This window comes from Lethenteron reissneri, chromosome 28 (genome assembly GCF_015708825.2).
Source record: "Lethenteron reissneri isolate LAM-NWPU_2019-01 chromosome 28, ASM1570882v1, whole genome shotgun sequence".
In the NCBI taxonomy this organism is placed as follows: Eukaryota; Metazoa; Chordata; class Hyperoartia; order Petromyzontiformes; family Petromyzontidae; genus Lethenteron; species Lethenteron reissneri.
Window position 1 is genome coordinate 6,493,072 of NC_083806.1, and position 13,738 is coordinate 6,506,809.

The window sequence follows — 13,738 nt, forward strand, 5'->3', positions numbered from 1 at the left end:
TTATAGTTCATTCCTTCATGCGTGATTCGGTCTTTAATTTGCTAGTCACTGTGCCACACAAAACTAGGAGAAGCATGAAAATGAATAAAAATCGATACACCGTCACATGCCTATTATGTCAACACAACACCATGACCGGCATTCCCGTCGGCGACAGGTGGCGCAGGAGCTGAGCAACGAGAACGAGCGACTGAGCGAGGAGCGCGCCCTGCTGCTCGAGTCGCTGTGCCAGCAGGGCGAGCGCCTGGACGAGCTGTCGCGCCAGGCTGACTGCTACCGTGCCATGCTGGCCCAGGATGGCGGTGCCATGCCACCGTTGCAGGCCGGCGACATGGGCGCTTGCGGCGGCGCGGCGGGAGACGCGCTGGGGCTGAAGAGCGACGGGCGTGTGCAGGAGCTCGAGAGGGGCTACCTGCAGCTGGCAGAGAGTGCGCAGATAGAGCAGGAGCAGCTGCTGGGGGTCCAGCAGAGGCTCACGGCGGCGCTGCATGCGGCAGAGAACGAGCACGCGGAGGCAGAGAGCATCATACAGAACCTCAAGGTCTGGTGCCTAACCCGTGCCCGCTTCCGCGCTTTAAAATATTCAGTGAATTTCAATAGCGTGGTGTGGGATCTTGTGCAATGCTCCTGGCAGTTGAATCTTTGGTTTAGCGTTACATCCGTTTGCGTGCGTTGTTTGCTTGAAAGCTTGCCATGGCCTTCACGCGCCAAATCTGCTCACGTTCCTTTTTGTGTGTGCCCACGTTACGCACCTGTGTGGGATTACGTCGGAGACCGTGGCTGTAGCACTTGCGTACGTTTTTTGCTTGTGCGCGCGCGCTCGTGAAAAACTCCCGTCTTCCTTGCCTCACCGTGGTGGTGACGCAGGAGCGAAACCGGCATCTGGAGCGGCTTTTGGAGGCGGAGCAGAAGAGCAAGGCCCTGCTGGCAGCATCCCTGGAAGATTACCAGGCGGCGGTGACGTCCGGCAAGCAAGAGTCCGCCCGCCTCAAGGGACACCTGGACGAGGAGAGGCGGCGTCTGGCCGAGCTGTACTCGCTGCACAACGCGGGAGAAGACCTGGACCTGTGCGTCCTCCTCGACTCGGCGCGGGCCGACAAGGAGCGCCTGGAGAGCATGTGCGCCAACGTGCAGGAGGAGTTGGAGCACAGCCAGGCCGAGGGTCACAAGCTGCAGACCGAAATTGAAAAGGTTCGCGTTGTTATTGGGCAGAGGGAGATGGCTAAGTTGCGTCGAATTTGTTATTCCGTTTGTTGTTTGCGCTTGATTGTTAATTTAGTACGCTTAGTTGTCGGTGTACATCTACGATTAATTTCAGAAAGGTGAAACCTTATTTCTCTTATGTTGTTTGGTTTTAATGACATAGGTTCAGTTATGCAATGTGCAGTAGGTTACAACATGTTTTGTTTCCTTTGATTTGGTTGAATTATTGTCAGGCATTCCCTGGTTGTACCATCTTTAAACACTTCAACACTAACACATTAGATGGATGTCATGTTGCAGTCTGCATTACTTTTATTGGTTTTCTTATGAAGCTTTCGAAAGGACTAATATTTTTCAAATCATATTTTTAAGTAAGAAATAACTGCCAGGCTTATTTTAATGTATAGTGTATACAACTTTGGTACAACACGTTGTACACATTCTCAAGCCATGCAGGTCATGTGGATTATTTGACCATACTTCTCTCTGCTGGGCAGTACGGGTTGGTGAAGTAAGGGAGCCCCCAGGTTTTGGAGCATAGCGCAGTCAAGCAATGGGATTTTCGCCACCGCCCTCTGTTGACAGCAGAACCCCACATCGGCCTATAACAAACAGCTGTGCATGGTGGTTGCTTTTTCAAGCACCATCCAGGCTCAAACATTGCTTAGCTTCTTAGATCTAATAAGATCTGTGGGTGACTTTAGCATCGGCAAAGTAAATTTCAAACACGTCCCATTTTGCGGGAAAGTTGAAATGAAACACTTCCCCCGATTTTTCCTCTGACGTTTTCGTCCGGCGCGTGCAGCTGTCGGAAGAGCTGAACGAGGAGAAGCGGCAGTGCTCGGAGATGGCGCGCACGCTGGATAAGTTGCGCGGGGAGCTCGAGGAAAAGGAGACGGAGATTGCCGACATGAAGGAGACCATCTTCGAGCTGGAGGACGAGGTGGAGCAACACCGTGCCCTCAAGCTGCATGACAACCTCATCATCTCCGAACTCGAGGGTGAGACGTCGTCTTCCCTACCCCTGCGATCTGCTCACTCGTGAACCATGCGGAATGTTGTTGTTTTCCTTGGTGTCACCGGTGCGACAAGTAGACATGTGACAATTCACGCGTGCTGAATTTGATTGGCGCGATTGAGGGTCACGATTATTTTCAGGAATTCGGAGTTGTGTGTTTACCCCAATTAGGCTTCACGTAGCATATAATTCTAAACTAAAACTAAACTTTTTTATTTTATCAGGTAAGGCCCACTGAGCTATACAGCTCTCTTCCTGAAGCGACCTGGCCACAAGTGATAGCTCAATGAAGTGGCGATCATCGTCAGCTAGTGCCGCCCTCTTTCCAGAGTTCGCAGTGTGCAGCATAGCTCTTCCATTTCTGTCTTGCCGCCAGTCTTGTTGTGTTTGTTGATCCGCATGTCATCTGTCCGTTACTTTCCTGGTCATCTTTGTGATCGCTGTACATGTGCAACCTTTATCAATCCATCCAGATCATGCTGGTTACTTTTGTGGATATTTAACCATACTTCAGGCTGGTCATTTGTAGGTTGGCAGAGGAGAAGGTCAGTGGGGAGCAAAGATCCGGGAGTGTAGAAGTCGATGACAATAATTGTATTGTATATGTTATTATTCCAAGAGGATAGTTGAACTGAAATGATGAGTAATGAAGAAAAGGTGAAAATAGCTTCTAATCTGTTCGTTATATTGGTTTTGTGCGCTTTGCTGTTCTTTGTTTAGGCACTGTTCGAAAGCTGCAGGACCAAACGCACGACTATGAGCGGGAAATCAAGATCCTCAGACGCAAGCTGCGGGTAATCTCATCATCCTTCTCTTTGCAAAATAATATTTTCATTGTACGCACGGTACATTTGCACATGACCTTTTCTCCTTAGACTGTATTATCGTATTGATTTCCGAATTTCATAAGATGCACGCCTAATTTGGTCTAATGTATCTGCAGAGTCGTATGTTGAAGTAGAGATGTCTCACATCTCATGGGCAGTTGATGAATCAGCCGAGCGGTTGCATGATTTATAAGAAACCCATTAACAGCGCAATTGCAACTAAATGGGATTAACCCTTCCGAGTGCAACAAAAAATTATTCCACCCCCTCCTTTAATCAAATAAATCATTCCTACATTTGGTATTCACATCATTCCGATTCCACAAGGCTGTCAGGAAGGCGCTTTGTTTAGGACAATTATTTTCTGCAGTAGTTTCACAATCGGGGGGGGGGGGGGGGGGACGATGTTGCCGTGTGTTTTTCCCCAATCAAGTAATTTGGACCACGACGCCGTGACTCCTTGCCTCCTCGTTTTTAATAGCGTCACGTAAGCTTTGACAGCCACTGTAAAGCAGGCGGCTCGTATATACAGCAGACACTCGGTTATCCGCGCTAATGACACAGATGATTCTAAATTGCGGATAATCTAAAAATATAAATTTTCCGTGGGTCTCTATGCCAAAAACCACTAATATAGGTATACATTTTGACTCCAATTTACGTAAAATATCCAGTTTTTGATTTGAAGTTAAAACAACACTCTAACATTTCTCTGCCATCGCACACTTTCGTAACTTTAAACTTATAAAATAAATGGTCGGATAAATCACTCAAAATGATGCACAACTGACGATTTTGATTGTTACTTTTTTGATTTAGAACGAATACTAACGACCGATGGATGCGCATGCTCCGTGATAACACTTTTCTGCTCTCGCGCAGAAGATTCCGCCCAGTAAATGGATAGCAGTGCCACGCCAATCAAAATCAATCAAACTGCCCACTGTTATAAAGATGTGCAACTACTGTACTGTAGAGACGATCACGTGGATTTTGGATTAACCGGGGCACATATTTTATCAGTTTAAACACGTGACTTGTAATAAACATTTCCAAAAATAACAATAACCTGTTTTTAGATGATCAATTTGGGCTTAAGGGGAAATCCACGAGTTACTCATTTATGTTTCAATCTCAGGTGCGCGGTTAATCCACAAATTGGATAAACCGCACGCGGATAATCCAGAGTCTACTTATCTAGTTTATACACCCGCGGTATTAACCAGGGCAACCTCGGCCTCGTACTGTGAATCTCTGCAAAAGACGAAAAGTGCGCAATCGCTCGGCTACATCACCTCCCGCCATCTTTACCCGTGGTGAACGCAGGATGAATCGGAAGAGTGGCGGCAGTTCCAGACCGACCTGCAGATGGCCGTGGTGATAGCCAACGAGATCAAGGCCGAGGCTCAGGAGGAGATCGACGAGCTGAAACGGCAGCTGCAGGAGGAGCAGGAGCGGAACCATAAGCTGTCTATGGAGTGCGAGGAGCTCAAGAACCGCAGGCACGAAGGCCACCACAAACGTACCACACAATGGGCTTCCATGAAGAAGTAGGAGAAATAAGTCGATAACTTATTTTCGTCAAAGTTTACCACATTGATAACTCGAATTGAGTAACTTGACTGTTAACTAGCCCGCTGACATCGGTGTAAATTTAAATGTATTCTTAACTGCCCACTGGTGTCAGTGCGTCGTGTGTCTTGTTGAGAGCTGTCTATAATTGAATGCAACTTCTTCTTGGTTCTTTCGGTAAAGTCACGTAGAAGGGGAATAATAAAAATAAAACATTATTTTATTATGTTATTTTATTATGTTTTATTTTTATTATTTCCCTTCTACGTGACTTTACCGAAAGAACCAAGAAGATGAATCCCTGCAGTCACGAAGGCTTTAAATCGGAAAATTGAATGCAACTTATCACTCGTAGATTGTTTCTCATTACTCACTTAAACAAAAAAACATAAATGTAAAGTAAATAATGTGCAGAATATTTCTTCATATTTTTAAGACAATTTTTAATTGACTAACCCCAGCCATGAGCTGCAGTTAAAGTGATAAAATAAGACAAACTAGGGTTAGGGGTTTTGGCGCTGCTGACTAATTAATGCTGTTAGGTCATGTGATTGATGATGTATGACTAACATCATATATGTTAATATCCTGTATATATAAGTATTACTGAGTTAACGTCTTCATGGACAACCCAATCCACATTTTAAAAGCTGCAGAGTCTCGCTGAGAATTAAAAGAGAGGGAAGTCGACTGGTGAGGTGTTTGGCTGTCACTTTTCCTCCTGATGGATGGTATCATTACTGTTGTGCTGACAAGGCATGAGATCATCTCCATTACGATTGATGGCGCTTTGAATTGTTGCCATTTGGTTTGCGTCTGTTGCCGTCTGTTGCCTTCTCGCCGGCAAATGTGTAAATTCCAAATATTGGCATCTGCTTTGCTGTTCCCTCTTTTTTTTATCAGTAGTAAATAATCACCCATGTAGTTAATCCAATATGTAATATCCATTCCGTGGTGTGCCCACTGGGTGCAGTGTTGTTTTCGAGAGACGTGTTTAAAATTAATTGAAAAAGTAGCTTGAAACCAATTAGCATTATAATTGCCTACGGATATTGTCGACGGTCAATATGGCTGTATGCCAACATGAATGAATGTGTGGTACATCGTGTACCAATGCGGTTTTGTTCCTTGTGCCTGTTATAGTTGTGCATTGTAATTATATGGTCAGCTGTACAATCAAAAGGCATATGCCTTGTTTACAGCCACTGCAGGATATGATTCGGGCAGGATCGGCAATGGATACGTACTCACGAGGCGGTGCGTGTCAAAACTCGTGTACGTGCAAGCAATTTCAAAGTTTTAGGGGGCTATTGGCTATAGGGTGGAGTGGGGCGGGGGGTCCGTAAAGGGTATTAATTTATGGTGCAATACAAGTGGCTCGTGTGCCCTGTAAAAAAGTTGGAATAGCAGTTTCCCCCATTTTGTCACCTATATTGCTATTCGGCATATACCAAGGCATTGAATTGTGAATTGAAACAGATTCTTTCACGTGTGATATGTGCGTTTCATCATGAATGTCTCTCTTGTGAATTTATCATATTAGATTTATGCCAATTACATCGAAATTGTATGGTAATTTTACAAAGAGGCTAGTTCACTGGTAAAAACTAAATATACTCCACGAATGAAATGGGAAAAATTAGATGACAAGGAATTGGTTTGTCATCTCGAATTATCGGTAGGGGCAGAAGAACACGACGCGTTTAGGGCCTAGGCCGTTGAATGAATGGAAAGTACCTGGAAGCAGTTGTAAATACAATTACAAACAACATTAACGGGATTCGTTTTGAAATTCCATTGCGGATGTGGTTGACCCCAGGTCCGTCCACCTGGAAGAATGAGTTTGTGCACACGCGCAGGATGTTTGAGCATCGCCGTGCCTGTGTGGTTTTTCGCACGTGCGCAGGCAAGAGGAGGAACACCAGCAGCAGGCCCAGCAGCAGCAGAGCCGCATGTTCAAGTTCAGCCCAGCGGTGGAGCGCGACCTGGCCGCCCTGAGGCAGAGCGTGGTGAGCAGCCGCAAGTCGTCGCTCGCCGCCGAGCCCTCGCCCACCGTCAAAACGCTCATCAAGTCGTTCAACAGTGCCTCTCAAGGTCGGGTCCCCCCCCCCCACCCGCGTTGCCGCGAGGTGCCCTCGTGCGTGGCTCTCGGGGTTACGGTTTACTGTTCGGGGTGACTGCTGCTACGATGGGATGTTGTGTTAAGTTTATAGGATGTCGGGAGGCTGGCACTGTTCTTCCCCCCCACCCCCCCCCCGGGAACCTCCGATTAGCACGGTTGGCTACGTATGGTGCGAAAGAAGTTCAACACCGTGTGTACTGTTGAGATCCTGGGTTCAAGTCTAGTCGGCTGCTTGTAATCAATATAGGTTCTCAAGTGTCGTAAGTCTGAGTCTCAGCCCAATGAGCAGTTACTACACAAAGGATGTCGCATAAAATGTGGGTAAGCCTTTACCGTCATTCAACTAACTTGCCCATTAGTGGTAGAGCGCGTGGGGAAGTGCTCTGTCCCCTACTTTGTCGACCGGTAATCACATGAAGGGAGTTGAGAGGTAGCTCTTGTATCTCATTACATGGGCTATTTCATAACAAGCAGGCCTACATATGCTGTACATTATCACACAGCATTCACTTGATGCTCATGCATATTTAACCCAGATGAAACATTCAAAGTCGTTCTTTTCACTGCTACCAAGATTCTCCTTTGAAGTCTTAATGGCGAGCGGCTCATTAGGGAAATGTAGTGAATCGATAACATCTGCGGCTGATATAAAAATAAGTCGTGGTGGTGCGGACGGGTTTAGCTTTTGCAAAGCAATTGCACTACTTTGCGTTTGAAATTGTACAGCAAACCTATCAGCATGCCATGAAACTACATTATTAGAAAATGCTGGAATATGATGCACCTGCCTTGTTTATGCTGCACTATATATTTTCAGTGACGCTTGCAAAACCATATATTAGTAGTGCTGCTGCCCGTTACTTGTTAACGCACTCAAGTGGTCAATGGGGCGGTGATTAAAAACACTTTCAGTCAAGTTTTAGAGACTCTCTTTATATGTTAATACTTAGTCATTGATATATTAAGTAGGTTAGAAGCTTTATTTATTCCACTGATTGGTTGGCATGGCTGGGTGGGTAGGAGTTGTGGGTTTAGAAATTGCTGTCCAGTACATCTAATTGAATGATTAATACATTATGTGTGCAATTCACGTTTAATCTGCTTACCACACTGAGTATGGGTTCTGTGGAAAACATGGTCCACATTGCAGTTACGTTTTTACAAATAAATGTATTTCAAATTGCATTAGAATTCCGACCGAATTTACCCATATGTTACAGTACGATCAGATCTGGTACATATAAAACTAATGTACAAAGCAGTTTATCAGTAATGCATTCATAGTAATTCAGTTATTCCAATTTATCTGGAAGTGGACTGATGGCACAGTGGTTAGCGCACTGCACTCTGTTCCCACTACCTGAATTTTATTCATGACCATGGTTAACATTAATGACAAGTGATATCTGATTCAATTCTGGGTTCTCCCCGTCACCAAATCCACACTAATCAGCAGGGGGAAGTATGGTTAAGAACCCCCACAACTGAGGATTAGGGTGCCACTTAAGATTCATGTTGGTTTCAAGGCCATGCCTCCTGATTATATTTGTCTGCCTGTTAAACTGAGGGTAATGTGTGTTTAAAGACAATCCCTCACTATTCACTGGTTGCTTGAGTTGAAAAAATTCATTACGGTCAATGCACATAGTCAAAGTATCGGCATAGAAGCAGATACGAAGAGGAGATCCTGAGCAATCCATACATACCAACAGATGACTTTTATACCAAAAGTAACAAATTGAGAGGAGGGTGTGATCTCAAAAAACTGAAACTTTACCTTTTCATGCCCGTATTGAGTGGCACCCTAACCGGCACGCTTTTGGAAGCCTTTTTAATCATTCGGGCTACAACACCTGCACACAATGAACCCGTACTTGCAGATAATGTCAAGGGTTGTTTGGCGTCTCCAGCAGGTTGCTTTTAATTCAATGTTCCCACATCTTTTCCCCCCACCCCGTGCCGAGTAATCGACGTTCTGTGTCTCGTCTCACGTAGTTTCTCGCGGCGCCGCCAGCGCCGTGCCCACCTCACCCCGCACGCCGCTCAGCCCCAGTCCCGTGAAGATGCCACCTGCTGCCGCCGTCTCACCCATGCAGGTGCCCGGAGCACAGCGGTGACACTTGGCACCACCTCTCGTGCCCCGCTGAACGGTCGCAACCTTGTCTCGCTTTTACCTCGTTCGTCGGCAATCATCCTTTGTTATTGTCGCGATAAAGACCACCCAGTACTTTCGCACCCACTCTTGTCAGCTGTATACCGCACGTTGCATCTGCGTTCCATCCCGCTGTAACATGCATCTTACCGTGGTCTCTCGGTCTTGTTCCTCATTAAAAATAATTTGTGGCGGTGTACAAACGCAATTGAAAAAAACCTCCACAAATCAGTTCCACTGCCCGAAAGAGAGAAAATTATATGATAGGTGACGTTTTGGGCAATGGCCATTCTTTATTGCAGAGAGAAGTGCATTTTCCCAGTGCTATTGACAAAAGTGTTCTGTTTTTCTTATTGTTCAAAAACGCAGTTCCGTACGTGCCAACTGCACAGATTTCAGCAGTAGGCTGCCAATTTTTAAACCCTCTTACCATTTCACAGATTTTCAAATCTAAATGAAACCGTTTAATGAAAATAAAGAAAAAATACAATTTTACTTAAACCTATATGGGGTTTAAAAATTGCCAACCTACCACTCAAATCAGTTAGAAAAGTCTGCATAGCGTCTTTCGCCTGCCTCAAAATAACTTAATTGTCAAGTGTACAAGAGCTCCGTTGGAGGGCTCTTTCTAGGGTTTCATTAAGTTATTGTGGGTGGGTGTATGGATGTGGCTAAATGGCACCATGCAATTACACGGTTATGTAGCAACCGCAGTCACATTTTAGCAAAGAACATTGCGTTTAGCTGCAGACAGCACCGATGCTGGGTCCAATTTTAATCACACCTATAGACGTAATTTTTAGTCTGTCTGCATGTCAGTCTGCGCGGGTACCTTGAGACCTTTTTAACTGACAAACTGTGGGGTTCACGTATGAAAAAAGTACACGGATACCACGCCGTATGCCCCGGGACGAAAAAGCGCTATTCGTATTTCACATCTGTCAAGTTTGAAGTAGTTAAATTAACAATTTATTCCCTTTTATCAGCACAGGGTGGCACCAGAGCACGCATCTGCGCATGCGGTAGCACGCCGGTTCCGTGGTGGTGGTTGCCCTAGCAACTCACACACTTGATCGGTGGGGGGAAATTCTCATTCGTGTAAAAAATGCAAAAAAAATACACGCTGAGGTAGATACTTCACAGTGTGAAGTTCTCTTCTTCCCAATGTGTGCACTTTTTACTATAGGGTCGGTAGATACTACTATTATAGTCCTTAGATACGATCACTGTTTCGTGGGCGGGGGGAATGGTGAGGGGGGGTAGTAGGCCAGACCCAGCCTGCAAAGGTGCCACCTTGGCCGGCTGGGCAATCGAAGCGAGGCTGGGCGCTCTGCACGGGACTAGGCCTCACCACTACACTCTGTGAAGTTAGTATTCTAGAGTCGATATATGCTATTAGAGAGTCGGTATATATGACTATAGAGTAGATAGATACTACTGTAGAGTTTGTAGTTACTGCGATAGTACTGCAGAGTTGGTAGATACTGCTGTAGAGTCGGTAGATACTGCTGCAGAGTCGGTAGATACTACTGCAGAGTCGGTAGATACTACTGCAGAGTCGGTAGATACTACTGCAGAGTCGGTAGATACTACTGCAGAGTCGGTAGATACTACTGCAGAGTCGGTAGATACTACTGCAGAGTCGGTAGATACTACTGCAGAGTCGGTAGATACTACTGCAGAGTCGGTAGATACTACTGCAGAGTCGGTAGATACTACTGCAGAGTCGGTAGATACTACTGTAGAGTCGGTAGATACTACTCACTCTTGTATGTAGGGTGTGTATATATATATATGCCTATGCCGAGGGTAAAAATATTTTTTGTGGAGCGGGGGTTGATAATTTTCGGTAATTTTTTAGATCAACTATTTACCCCCCACTTTCTATCAATTGTTGGACTTCTGCAAGCCTCTTATAATTTTGTTGACGGACAAATGGACAGACAAACGGCACGCCGGGCTTTCACAATAGTTTAGTATTTGTGTAAATCGAAAAATATGTACGTATATGTTGAAATATATTTTTCCCCCGGGCAACGCCGGGTACCTCCCACTAGTGTTCTTATATAACACAAGGTTAACAAAACAAGTCCAGCTGCAGTTCCACTTTGCGTAAGTCAGTGCCCCAGTACATTTAATTTAAAAGTATTAAATGCGTCCATGCCATGCCCATTAAATCCATTTTCCTTCATACTAATGAGCATATCGGTAAAACAGGCCACCTCGTGTCACTCCGCATTGGTTTCAAAAGCAGGCCCTGCAATTGCTTCTGGTGTCTTGTTGCAGAGACACTCGATTGCGGGACCCGGATCGCCAGCTGCAAAGCCAATATCGGCACTCACCGACAAGCGGCCCAGCTTTGGAGACCTGAGTACCACAGGTGGGTAGTTACCGTGCCCCCTCCCAACTCGTAGAAACACCATCACAGCCCACATCCGATGTCCCTTTTCCTCTGGCACAACTAAGCCACGCTAGCACTGGATCCCCCCACGGATATACGGGTTTTCCAACCCAGCGGTGTCGCCACAGCGCTCGTGATAGCCTCGGTGTGCTTTCACCCATTTTTACACCGGCACAATCCAGCCGGGTGGCTTTTCCAATGGCAATTAGCCGAGCCAGAAGCAAACTGTGAAGCTATTGGTCTCAAAAGACGTCAGAATCTGTCTCGGGATTAACACGGACCAGGGGCATTGTGAATCCACTATGAGACTCGACTCGTTCGTTACACGTGACGGCTGCGGCACAGCTCGGTTCCGCAGTGACAAATCACCCTGGTTCGGCACGGCTCAGTTGTCCAGTGGCAAAGAGGTATGAGTAGCGACATGAGTTGCCGTTTTTATGCCACTTGCCAAGCAAGGTGAGCTTTTGGGGGTGTTTCACGCCGACCTTGCCATGTACCATTGCCTTTCCGGTTCATGCGTGCTCAAACCTGAAATTGAAAGTGACTGTTTGACCAATGGGCACTTAGCCTAATGTTGTAAAATTTCAGATGTCGTTACTCCTGTTTTGTCACCTTCATGAATACCCTTTATCGTTGTCTCGCAGGCGACTTGATTATGAGGGCGGCAGCAAGTCGAGGTACGACCGGTTTGGGTCGGGCGAGTGCTCTGGACTCCGCTGGTGCGCCTGCTTTGCCCGCTACTGCTACTCACTCGTGTTTTTTGCTTCCTGCGCTTTTGGGCTACAGCTGGGCTCTGCATGGCTCTTACACGTTGCTGCCAGAGAATGCACTTGTGTTATTTTAAAAAATAAAATAGGAAAAACCCTTCTTCCTTATGTTTTTGCAAAAACATTTTTCTCCCAAGTCTATCCAGATTGTGCTATTGGCATCATATCACGTGATGAATAATTATAATCCATTCAAATATCTCACACAGCAGTACAATTCATTGTTTGCGAACACAAAGGATTGCCAAGGCATTGGTATATCTTCATCCAGTAGTGGATTGTTGATGTTTAATATTTGATAAAGAGACCAGTCTTTTATTCTTTGCTTGCCCTTGCTCCATCGGTTGCAAAACAACTTTTTTTCTTTTTCACAGCATCTAGAGATGCAGTCACATCATATCAGAATCGGAATATTTATACTGGAGGAATACGAGGAGCTTATAAAGCTCCTTGTCACAGATATATTGTTGTTTTTATGGATATTATTGTTTGTAATCGCACGAATAAATGACACCACGGCTGCCTTTGCCGTGATTCTCAATGTTCATTGCGTGGCGTGACGGTGTCTGTTTGCAAAGGAGTTCTGCGGCGGGGCCCAGATGAGTCCGGCCGGGACCTGATGGTAACGGACGGCACGTCACCATCGCCGTCCGCCACCCTGCCTCCCGGGGCCTCGGTCTCCCCCAAGCTGAGCCTGCCGGGCGGATCGGCCACAATGTCCGTCAGCCCCACCCCACGCAGTCGCATCAGGTGCGCGGTTCACCCACCTCTCCTGCAAGGAAGTGCAATGAGGTGTTTTAACGTTCTTTCAACCGAGGTTGAAAGCATTTATGCGTTAGCTCTCGCTGTCATTGCGTCCGTCTGAAATGTAAACCAAACTTAAATGCATCGTTGTGTTGGTATTGGGGAATTACCATTTTGAAAACTGGCTAATTTAACCAATTTGTCGGTCAAAACCTGAATATAAAAACCAAGAGCAACTAGGGCTTTGCAAAAGTGCAAGCCCATTTTGCCGACATATACCCATCGGAGATGCATAAAACACATTCTATTCTAACAGCTATCCACTGGGTTTCCGTCCTGTGTGTGTGTGTCAGTGAGGAGAGGAAGGACCCTCTCGGGGCGTTGGCCAGAGAGTACGGGGGTTCCAAACGCAACGCTTTGCTGAAGTGGTGTCAGAAGAAAACGGAGGGCTACCAAGTGAGTGTGAGCGAAGCACCCTTTCTGTTGACTTGCACCGAGATTCAACCTTTCCTCGCGATACGTTTAATTGGGGTCACCGTGTACACTGACATTTGTTTTTCTTGGCGAATCGCGGCGTGCGTTCTTGCCAACTACTGACCGAAATGCCTCCTGCAGTGCACACTAATTGCACTTCACGTTCAACCTTTGGAGTTGTATTTTTGTTCCCGAGTTAAAACAACGTTTGTAGCACTCTCCACGCAAACTCAACGAGTTGGCTTATTTCTTCCTCAATTAAACGTACTAAATCATTAGCAATTAACATGTTGGTGGTCACAACGGCTCTTGTGAACGTTGGGCGTAAAAATGTATGCGGCAGTGCTGGTTTTAATCATGCGTCTCTAAAATAGCATCCAATTACACCAAGCTGCAAGGAGAAATTACCCCGAATAAATTTCTATTTCACTGATACAACTTAAGTCATTTACGCACGG

General features: G+C 45.9%; 1 protein-coding gene across 6 annotated transcripts in view; it reads left to right on the top strand.

The window, feature by feature from the left end:
- Nucleotides 1-13,738, top strand: part of SPECC1L (sperm antigen with calponin homology and coiled-coil domains 1 like) — a 35,433-nt gene that overhangs the window by 14,393 nt on the left and 7,302 nt on the right. For 2 of the 6 annotated variants that reach the window (XM_061561941.1, XM_061561942.1), the window contains exons 5-15: nt 158-541; nt 868-1,191; nt 2,009-2,204; nt 2,942-3,015; nt 4,375-4,598; nt 6,527-6,714; nt 8,738-8,838; nt 11,181-11,274; nt 11,940-12,014; nt 12,641-12,812; nt 13,160-13,268. In XM_061561941.1, the coding sequence (XP_061417925.1) occupies nt 158-541; nt 868-1,191; nt 2,009-2,204; nt 2,942-3,015; nt 4,375-4,598; nt 6,527-6,714; nt 8,738-8,838; nt 11,181-11,274; nt 11,940-12,014; nt 12,641-12,812; nt 13,160-13,268 (1,941 nt within the window). The remainder of the gene's footprint in view (nt 1-157; nt 542-867; nt 1,192-2,008; nt 2,205-2,941; nt 3,016-4,374; nt 4,599-6,526; nt 6,715-8,737; nt 8,839-11,180; nt 11,275-11,939; nt 12,015-12,640; nt 12,813-13,159; nt 13,269-13,738) is intronic. The other 4 variants (XM_061561944.1, XM_061561945.1, XM_061561943.1 and 1 more) reach the window with 4 other exon arrangements.